Source organism: Copadichromis virginalis, linkage group LG20, assembly GCF_057382275.1.
Source record: "Copadichromis virginalis isolate Kocher_CV1m ecotype Utaka linkage group LG20, C_Virginalis_male_GT1.1, whole genome shotgun sequence".
In the NCBI taxonomy this organism is placed as follows: domain Eukaryota; kingdom Metazoa; phylum Chordata; class Actinopteri; order Cichliformes; family Cichlidae; genus Copadichromis; species Copadichromis virginalis.
The window spans coordinates 20,392,206-20,402,455 of NC_140637.1; the positions used below are offsets into that span (position 1 = coordinate 20,392,206).

At 49.2% G+C, this 10,250-nt stretch overlaps 1 protein-coding gene across 1 annotated transcript; it reads left to right on the top strand.

Annotated features, from left to right (window-relative positions):
* The first annotated feature begins 798 nt into the window (after positions 1 to 798).
* LOC146684704 (uncharacterized) lies at positions 799 to 9,901 on the top strand. Its single transcript, XM_085444653.1, has 2 exons — positions 799 to 5,056; positions 9,769 to 9,901. The coding sequence occupies exons 1-2, from the start codon at positions 1,032 to 1,034 to the stop codon at positions 9,899 to 9,901; spliced, it is 4,158 nt and encodes a 1,385-aa protein (XP_085300779.1). The 5' UTR covers positions 799 to 1,031.
* Positions 9,902 to 10,250: the final 349 nt, after the last annotated feature.

A 10,250-nucleotide genomic window follows, 5' to 3' on the forward strand; every position in this document is an offset into this window, starting at 1 on the left:
GCCACCCTGTCTGTTGTACCTTTTAGTTGCCAATAAACTCACCCTCCACTTCAGCAGCCTGCAGTTTGGATCCATTATTATTCACACGGCTTGCCCCGGCAAACCGTGACATTTCCAATGGTAACTGAACAGTCAGTATAATGTTTCAAATTGTGCAACTCTTATTCTAAAAAACTTGTAATGCTTAGTAAAATGTAGATAAAAACAGAATGCAGTCATTTGCAGTTCTCATAAGCCAATTTTTTGCTCACAATAGAACACAAAGCTCAGTTGAAATAGACAAATGCAAAGTGGATAACTCTTCCACAATCAGACAAATCATAATTTTTAAAAGTTTTTTTTTTTTTTTTGTGGAAAACATGGATTTCGGATTGTCTGGACTAAAAAGGAAAGGGACATCTCAACTTTTTATCAATACTCAATTCAGGAGACTCCATCTCTGATCACACAGAAATGCATTAATGCTAACTGGCAGCTTACACATCTGGAAGTCCAGAGTCCAGACTCTTCACAAACTGAAAACATTTGGTGTATCATGAAATGGAAAATACAGCAAAGAAGACCCAGAACTGATGACCCTGTCCCAGTTTTGCAAGTTTGCTGCCATCAAATTTAAAATGAGCTGCTATTTTTTTTTTATTAAATTGGTGCATTTCTTTAAATTAAACATTTAATACATTTTCAATGTTATATTTTGAATAAAATATAGTTTTTTGAGATTTAGAGATCGTTGGATTCTTTTTTATTCACACTTTACACAACGTCCCAACTTTTTCAGAATTGGGATTTGTGGCGGAGGCGTGGCCCCGGGCGCAGCTGCAGGGGAGGAGTGCAGCAGAAGGCTCAACAGGGCGGCGCTGCGAGGCCGGTAAGAACAGCTGATGGTGTTTATGTACTGATGATGGTCTCCCTCCGCTGTGTTTATAGTGAGACGGGGAGGGGCGGCCAGAGAGGAGATCAGCTGGGCTCGTGAGCTGTCAGACTGTACGACTGAGTCAGCTGTCAAAACTCAACACTCAAAGCTTCAATAAATGTGGAAGTTGGCAGTACATACCTGTGTGTGCGTGTGTTTGTGCCTGGTGTATTCCACAAGTGGTGCCGAAACCCAGGAAAGTGCCGGTGGGGGAATGTCCGACCCACAGGCCGCGCCACCCGCCCAGCCTCTGCAATTCTTGGCGCAGATGCTAGCGGAGATGGCGACGATGAGCCGGGATCAGGCGGCCGACCAGCGTGCCCACCTGGCCGCGCTGCAGGAGCAGACGGACCGACAGACGCAAATTCTGGAACGGCTGGTCGGGGCCGCTGCCACGCCGAAGCCCTCGCCACTGTCGGTGGCGGTGCCCCGGATGGGGGACGGGGACGACCCACAAGTTTTTTTGGAGACCTTCCGTGCCACGGCGGAGGCTTGCCAATGGCCGCGGGAGGAGTGGGCTCCGCGGCTGCTCCCCCTGCTGTCTGGGGAGGCACAAACAGCGGCCCTGAGTCTGCCTCCGGCGTCGAGGAGCAGCTTCCCGGACGTGAGCCGGGCGGTGGTGGACAGGCTGGGGCTCACCGCCGAAGACCATCGCCGGCGGTTCCGGGCCTGTCGGCTGGCTACAACGGACCGACCATTCGCCTGGGCCCGGCAGCTGCGCGACGCGGCGGTGCGCTGGCTGCAACCGGGGGCATCGGAGGGCGAGACGAAGCTGGTGGACAAGGTGGTGCTGGAGCAGTTCACGGAGGGATTGCCAGCGGAGACGGCGAGATGGGTCCGGTGCCACCGGCCCGCAAGCTTGGAGGTAGCGGTGACGCTGGCGGAGGACCACCTTGCCGCTGGAGCAGGGGAACCCGGGGACGCCGGACGGAGGCCGAACAAACAGGCCCCAGTGCCGGCCCCGAGGCGCCGTGTGCCGGCACCAGGGCAGGCCGAGCGGCTGCCGGCGCTGAGCCCCACTAACCCTTTCGCGGCGTTGGTGCCGTCCAGGGGAGCCGAGCCAAGTGGAGCCGCCCCCGAGCCACGGAGAGCAGCACAGACGCCGGGGCCGGAGTGTTGGAAGTGCGGGCAGCCGGGGCACCTGAGGAGGGATTGTCCGCTTATGGAAGTGGGGCAGGTGTTCCGCGTTGCTGGCGCCCCAGCACCCTCCCCCGGTCCAGGAGGGACATACAGTATTCCGGTAAGGACTCGAGGGGGTATACGCCAGGCGTTGGTGGACACGGGCTGCACGCAGACCCTCGTACACCAAAGCTTGGTTCGCCCCGGGGCATTGCTGGAGGCAGAATGGGTGGAGGTGAGGTGTGTGCATGGTGATGTTCACAGGTATCCCATAGTGCCGCTGTTATTAAAGTATAAGGGCAAAATGCATAGAGTAACGGCGGCGGTTAGCCCGCGCCTGTCGCACCCCCTGATTCTGGGTACCAATTGGCCGGGGTTTCATCAGCTACTGGGGCAGTACGCGGGGGTGCGATCACGACCGGAAGCGGGGTGTAGCGTGTGCGCGGCATTCAGCGGTGACGCGGGGTCGTCCGACACCGACTCCGGGGGGGAGGAGCCGGCGGGTCCCTCACGGGACGTCCCGGCGGCCCCGGAAGTGTCCCCCATGGGTGATTTCCCACTGGAGCAGTCTCGTGACGGCACCCTACGCTCAGCCTTTGACCAAGTGATGGCTATTGATGGTCACGTGGTGCGCCCTGAGGCCGCGCAGACCTACCCGAGTTTCGTCTTATTAAACGACCGGTTATATCGAGTGAGTCGTGACACTCAGACCGAGGAAACACACACCCAGTTGTTGGTGCCGCAGGGCCGCCGGGAAACGCTTTTCCAGGCGGCCCACTATAACCCCATAGCAGGGCATATGGGCTACGAGAAAACTCTGGAGCGAATAACGGCCCGATTTTATTGGCCGGGCATCCGAGCGGATGTGCGCCGCTGGTGCGCGTCCTGCCCGGACTGCCAACTTGTTAACCAGCCGGCCATACCGAAAGCGCCTCTGCGCCCTCTCCCCCTCATTGAGGTCCCGTTTGAGCGCATCGGCATGGACCTCATCGGGCCGTTTCACCGGAGTGCACGCGGCTACCGCTTTGTGTTAGTCCTGGTGGATTACGCAACGCGGTACCCGGAAGCAGTTCCGCTGCGCACCATCTCTGCAAAGAGTGTGGCGCAGGCACTGTTTCAGGTCATCTCCCGAGTCGGAATCCCGAAAGAGATACTGACTGACCAGGGCACGTCGTTTATGTCTCGTACACTGCGGGAACTGTACGAATTACTGGGCATTAAATCTATTCGGACCAGCGTCTACCACCCTCAGACTGACGGGCTGGTGGAGCGGCTGAATAAGACTTTAAAGTCCATGATTCGGAAGTTCATTAACGAGGATGAACGCAATTGGGATCACTGGCTAGACCCTCTGTTATTCGCAGTGCGGGAGGTGCCCCAGGCCTCCACGGGATTTTCTCCCTTTGAACTGCTGTTCGGCAGGAGGCCACGTGGGGTGCTCGACCTGATTACAGAAAGCTGGGAGGACGGTCCGAGCCCCGCCAAAAATGAGATTCAGTACGTGTTGGACCTGAGAGCAAAACTCCACACTTTGGGGAGGTTGTCACGGGAGAATTTGCTCCAGGCTCAGCAGCGTCAGCAACGCCTGTATGACAGAGGGGCTAGGCTCAGGCAATTCTCACCGGGAGATAAAGTGCTTGTGTTACTCCCTACTTCCAGCTCGAAGTTGCTCGCCAAGTGGCAAGGACCCTTTGTGGTCACACGGCGAGTCGGGGACGTGGACTATGAGGTCGCTCGGTCGGACAGGGGAGGAGCCACGCAGATTTATCACCTCAATCTCCTCAAACTGTGGCGAGAGGTTGAAACCGCTTCTCTGGTGAGCTTGGTGAAGGAGAGAGATGAGTTGGGGCCTGAGGTGCCAAATTCTATCATTCCCGCCTCCCTCCCTTGTGATGACCATCTCTCACAGGCCCAGAGAGCGGATGTTGTCGCGTTGCAACAGCGTTTTGCGGACGTGTTCTCCCCCCTGCCCGGCCGGACGTCCCTCATCGAGCACCATTTCGTGACGCAGCCTGGCGTGACGGTGCGTTCACGGCCCTACAGGCTCCCGGAGCACAAGCGAAAAATCGTGCAGAGGGAATTGGCGGAAATGCTGAGGATGGGAGTAATAGAAGAGTCGCACAGCGCCTGGTGTAGCCCCATCGTTCTGGTGGCGAGGAAGGATGGGTCTATACGGTTCTGTGTCGACTATCGCAGGGTGAACGAAGTGTCACGCTTTGATGCCTACCCCATGCCTCGGGTCGACGAGCTCCTGGACCGGTTAGGCACGGCCCGCTTTTTCACGACACTGGACTTAACCAAGGGCTATTGGCAGATTCCCTTGTCTGCCGAGGCCAGGGAGAAAACGGCCTTCTCCACTCCGTACGGTTTGTACCAGTTCGTGACACTTCCGTTCGGCCTGTTCGGGGCCCCGGCCACTTTCCAGCGTCTCATGGACCGGGTACTGCGTCCGCACGCAGCGTATGCTGCCGCCTACCTGGATGACGTGATCATCCACAGCGACACCTGGGCGGAGCATGTGCTGCGGGTGGCCGCGATCCTGGAGTCCCTGAGGGGGGCGGGGCTCACGGCCAATCCGAAGAAGTGCGCGGTTGGACGGAGGGAGGTGCAGTATCTGGGGTACCACCTGGGGGGCGGGCAGGTGCGTCCACAGGTGGAGAAGACGGCGGCTATCGCATCCTGCCCGCGCCCCAGGACGAAAAAGGAGGTGAGACGGTTCTTGGGGTTGGCGGGTTACTATCGTCGCTTTGTGCCGGGGTTTGCGCAGCTAACCAGCCCCCTGACCGATCTCACTCGAAAGGGTGCCCCGGATCTGGTCCAGTGGACGGGGCCGTGCCAGGCGGCGTTTGTGCAGGTGAAAAAGGCTCTCTGTGGGGAGCCGCTGCTTCACACTCCTAACTTTTCCCTCCCTTTTGTTCTGCAGACTGACGCCTCGGACAGAGGGCTGGGAGCCGTTTTGTCCCAGCAGGTGAGGGGGGCTGACCGCCCTGTCCTATACATCAGCGGAGCGGAGCGCGAGCGCCGGTACAGCACCGTGGAGAAGGAGTGCCTGGCCATCCGGTGGGCGGTCGGCTCCCTGCGCTATTACCTCCTGGGACGCTCATTCACCCTCTGTTCGGACCACGCCCCGCTGCAGTGGCTCCACCGCATGAAGGATGCCAACGCCCGGATCACCCGGTGGTATCTGGCGTTGCAGCCCTTTAAGTTCAAGGTGATCCATAGGCCGGGGGCGCAGATGGCGGTGGCCGATTTCCTCTCTCGCTCGCGGGGGGGGGGAGTTGGCTCGGCCGGACGGCTCCCCGGCCTCGAACGGGCGGTGGGGGTGTGTGGCGGAGGCGTGGCCCCGGGCGCAGCTGCAGGGGAGGAGTGCAGCAGAAGGCTCAACAGGGCGGCGCTGCGAGGCCGGTAAGAACAGCTGATGGTGTTTATGTACTGATGATGGTCTCCCTCCGCTGTGTTTATAGTGAGACGGGGAGGGGCAGCCAGAGAGGAGATCAGCTGGGCTCGTGAGCTGTCAGACTGTACGACTGAGTCAGCTGTCAAAACTCAACACTCAAAGCTTCAATAAATGTGGAAGTTGGCAGTACATACCTGTGTGTGCGTGTGTTTGTGCCTGGTGTATTCCACAGGATTGTTTAATGCAATGGCTTGTTCACATGATTTATGAAATGCCTTGCAAAATTTGACTAAATTTAATATAGCAGGAGTTACAATTAATATTGTCCTTTTTGTACTACATCATTTTTTGCCTGTCAAATGGTGCCTTTTCATAAATGGCTGGCTGGGAAAAAATAAAATTATTATTGATAAATTTGAAAGTCCATCTCCCAAAGAAAAAGGTCAGTCCCTTTGAATAACCTCACATTTTTCCTAGGACAGTATGACCATAATTGTTCTGCATTGATTTTCATATATTTCCTTCAATGCAGACAAAGCTAAAACATGATGCATTACTTTCATATAATGGACAAAAGAATTGCTTTTCATCTGACTTTGTAAAAAGGTCACTATTCTAAACATATGCAAATGTAGCACAGCTTGACCTGACACTAGTCAATGCTTTGTGTTTAATGGAAGTGTACAAACATGAAAAAAGTCTCACTTTATTTAAAAGTAAAGATAAGTAGAGGATAAAGCGTGAACTACAGTCATAATAAAAAATGAAAGCACTGTCCGTTCCTTATTCTGAACTGTGGTCTTGGAGCAATGGCTAACATTGCCATGCACCGTGGAGATGTGTCAACAACTTGCAAGCCTGTATCTCCGTGTTTACAACCCAACATTAAAAAGTACAATGGCAATATTGCACTCGGTCGCCCCAATTCTACCCATGGGTGAAATTGCCTTTTCATAATTTCCATTATACTTGGTCTTTGAAAAATGGCTCTCACAATCTGCTGCAAGATAGAGGAAGTTATTTTTCTTTCGAAGTGTGTTTTGATGATGTGCTGTTTGATGGAGTGTCGCCACTCTGATTTCAAAAATGCTGGTAACAGCGCTTTGTTTATACGTTTCATTTCTATGCCAGGTGGAAGAGATGAATGAAGGATCTTATTGTGAAGAAACCTTGCATAGGGAGCCCCATGATCTGTAAAAGAAGCGCAATGAAGAACCTGTGCCAACTGATTAGTCCTTTGTAAAGAAAACTAAATCTGAATGCTCATTCAAAGTAACCATTTGGATCTGTGTTTAAAATAATATATTTATATTTTTTTTAAATGTCTTTGATTGACTGGCTTATTAATTAAGCTTTTTTTTCTTCAAATAACTATGACCCACTATTGTGGCAACTGAATGAATTTAGCACATGCACCTAATTTATTTAAAAAGATTAGGTTTGAGATCCTGTGAGAGCCCAACTTTGAAAAGGCATCCTAGTGTATTATCTCGCCATTATTCCCACCCTACCTTCACTATGACAATACTTATGACCTGGTTTTTATTTATGTGAAGAAAAGGAAATAGTTCTTTTCATCAACGTATACTTTAATAGTGGTAGAAGGTTTTCAGTTTGTTGTGCTTAATGTAAGCAAGTCGTAAAATCCTGGACTGACAACTGCATAGAGGTATGTGCCACTGAATGTCTTTTTAAATGCATACCAGCGCTGATAGAAACTCTAAAGTTAATGTAACTATATTTTTAACTTTTTCACATTTTTCAAATTCTTGAGCGTTTTCCTTCAGGGAACATTATCTTCCAAAATTCTCTTTAGTTTGAGGACTTGTGTTAATTTAACTGTGTGAGAAATTCGATAAGAGAACTAAACAAAACAAAAAAGAATTCCTGGCAAGGACATTTTAACGATGCTTCACAGGTCATAAAACGGTTAAAACTCTTCTACCAGAGAGCTGAAAGCTTTTTGGATGTCAACTGTGCTGCATGGGTGTTGCTCTGTGTACTGAGCTGAGGCAGTTTAGAGGATAGTAGTGTCTGCACATTGCAGAGCAGCCATATGTTCACTTTTTGATTTGGACCTCCAGAGGGAGCGTGCTGAATAAATGAGAAATCCTTTGCTGTAGGTCTGTTGTCTGAGCTGTGTGAGATGGAAAAAAGAGTGACTGAGGTCATGTGGAAGGATAAACTCATGTGGTTGAGAACTCCTGCTAAACACATTATGATTTAAAGTCATCTACCAAAATCAGACAGCTAACATCTCCTCCTATTCTATACTGAGCTAGAGCTCAACTCTATTTCTGCAATTTGTGCTTGTAAGGCCAGGCCTGTTAGTCTAGTAAATGGGTTAACCGTTTGGCCAGTGGAAAGAAGCGAGGGTCAAGTGACGGTGGACCGCTTTCTCATTCCTGTTGGGAATTCTGTCACAGTGTTCCAGAGAGATGCGATTTAAGTGCTGAACGAGTCAGACGACCAGAGGCTTGGTATGAACCCCATAAGTCTGCCTCATTTAAAGGGGAATGGGGACTCGTTCACTGGGAATAGTTTAATAATTTAGTATGGCCTTAAACTAATCTATTTCAAGCACCCAGATGGTATTTATATTGAGCAAATGCTCAGATAATTGAATGGAATAATTTACTCACTACTGTTGCTCGGTGTCAGAGAATCCCCATGCTGAACCAACCCTGGAAAAGACATAAAGTGAAGCACTAAACCAAATCACCGGGAAAGTGTTTTCAGAAATAAATAGTCTGCTGTGAAATCAAAGAAATTGAAATACCATATTGAACAAAACAAAAATGTGGGTGCAGTCAGTCTATATCCATTGCTGCTGTTTTCCTCCATGCATTTGGATTGGATTTAAATGATTTATTAGCGTATATATGTTGCAGGAAGTCAAGTGTGAACGCCTTTCTTTGTGTGGACCGGGTAGTTATTAATCCCACTTGTCTTATGTAGCTTTTGCTGGGGGACACTCTAGGTTATTTGCTCCTATAGATGGGATTAGGAGCTCTCCTGACCATTTAGTAAACACGTGTTTCCACAAGAAAGACAGAAGGTAGGAAAATGATACTCATAAGCAAAAAACAGAAAGAAAGGAAAATGAGCGATTATAAGGATGAGAAAGAAAAACAGAGAAATGGAGAAGTGGAAAAAGGGATAGAGGAAGAGAGGGATACAAAGAGACAGAAGGGGAGCGGGCAACTGCTGATTTTTAACAGGCGTGTCCCTCCATCTCTGATCAAAGCACCCCATCAGCCTTAGGGGCATCTCCACTGAGTGCCTCCCATAGCTGCTAAAAATTCTCCCTGCCGAATAATTTTAACACCTCTCCACTAGTCCTCACATATTTGTCCATTCATAGGCCATAGCTCATGCCTTCACATGAAAGCCCCTGTAGTTGTTTTCAAAGTTTTCACACAGGCAGCGATATATGATTGAGCTTTTATTAATAAAATAGAATGGAGCGTGATTTACAGTTGATGGACTCGTCTGTGCTCTCAGTCCAGCTCTTAAGTTGGAAATGTGACTGACAGCTAGTAACATAACACAGTACCATTGTTATCATATTTCTCATCCTTTTAGTCTAAACCCATATGGAAAAGAAATAGTAAGAATTTATATAAGACTTGCATAAGATGTGGCCTACTTCATATAGTGAATCATATAAGGCTTATATGATTTACTCATGAAAGTGGCCACTTTCTCATTACTTTCATATATTGTTTTAGTAAGTATCCAAAAAAGTTTCATTTATATGATTTTTCAAGGGATCTTATATCTATTTTCACTCTTGTATGCTTTTCATACAAGTTTCACACAAGACTGATACAAACTTTATAAGATTTATATATATCTTTTCCATATGGGAAGCAAATAGTGATGGATTGGGAATTTCAAACGCTATAGATACTTGTGTATCTTAAATAATTAAAGGTAAATACTTTAAATTTACAGTTTCAAATATATAGCCTTGCCTATTTTGAGCTGACTCTTGACTCTCTTAAACATACACCATAGGACTTTTTATGACTCATTTTGGCAGATGGGCAAATTTGAATGGCACAATTTCACATTCTCCTGACAATTTTTTATTCTTTTTCCATGCATTTCACAGGCTGTAACACCCACCGCTCCACATTGTTCGCCTGACCACTTTGCAGCTGGCTTTCTGATCTCTGAATATCATAAGGTTCCATGCCACTGCTATGCCACTAGGGATATCAATCTGTATTTTCTTTCCACTGTGTCTCCATCAAAGATGGGAAATCAAACAATAGTATTCTGTCTTGCTCCAAGCCCAGAATTTCCTTGATCCCTGCCCGGGTCATTGTTCCAGAGCTGTCAGTGGGTCTTTGAATCTGTCATCAACCTTTGAGGGCCTTGCCTCCTGCGTCAGCTACTGGCAATACCACAGGATACTGGGGCTGACACAGGGAAACCCCAGAGGCTGCATAATCCAGAAGGAATGATGGGATCATATCCTCATACCCCACAAAAATAAAATCCTCCCCAAAAAAATGTGTCAGCCATATTTTCTTACAAACTAGTACAGCGGGCGACAAGAGAATCTCTACGTTTTAAGAGACTATTCAGACTTACTGATGGCGCGTAAAGAGAGAAAATTTTAACAGTTTTTATAAAGATTGCTACGACGCTCAGTGGGTTTACTTTTTACCCTTTGCACTTTAACTCACTCTCTTTTCTCAGTATAATTTGCATTAATGGGCTCGGAGTGAAGTGGAGACAAGAATACAAACGTGAAACCCAAACTGCAACCAAATCAGTTCACTGAGTGCCCGAGTCTCTCTCACACACACA

Bases quoted from the DNA above. Each gene is read 5' to 3' on its own strand.
- LOC146684704 (XM_085444653.1), top strand. From the start codon at position 1,032: ATGTGGAAGTTGGCAGTACATACCTGTGTGTGCGTGTGTTTGTGCCTG. The intron at 5,057-9,768 runs GTACAGCACCGT...TCATTGTTCCAG, and splicing joins GGAGCGGAGCGCGAGCGCCG to AGCTGTCAGTGGGTCTTTGA.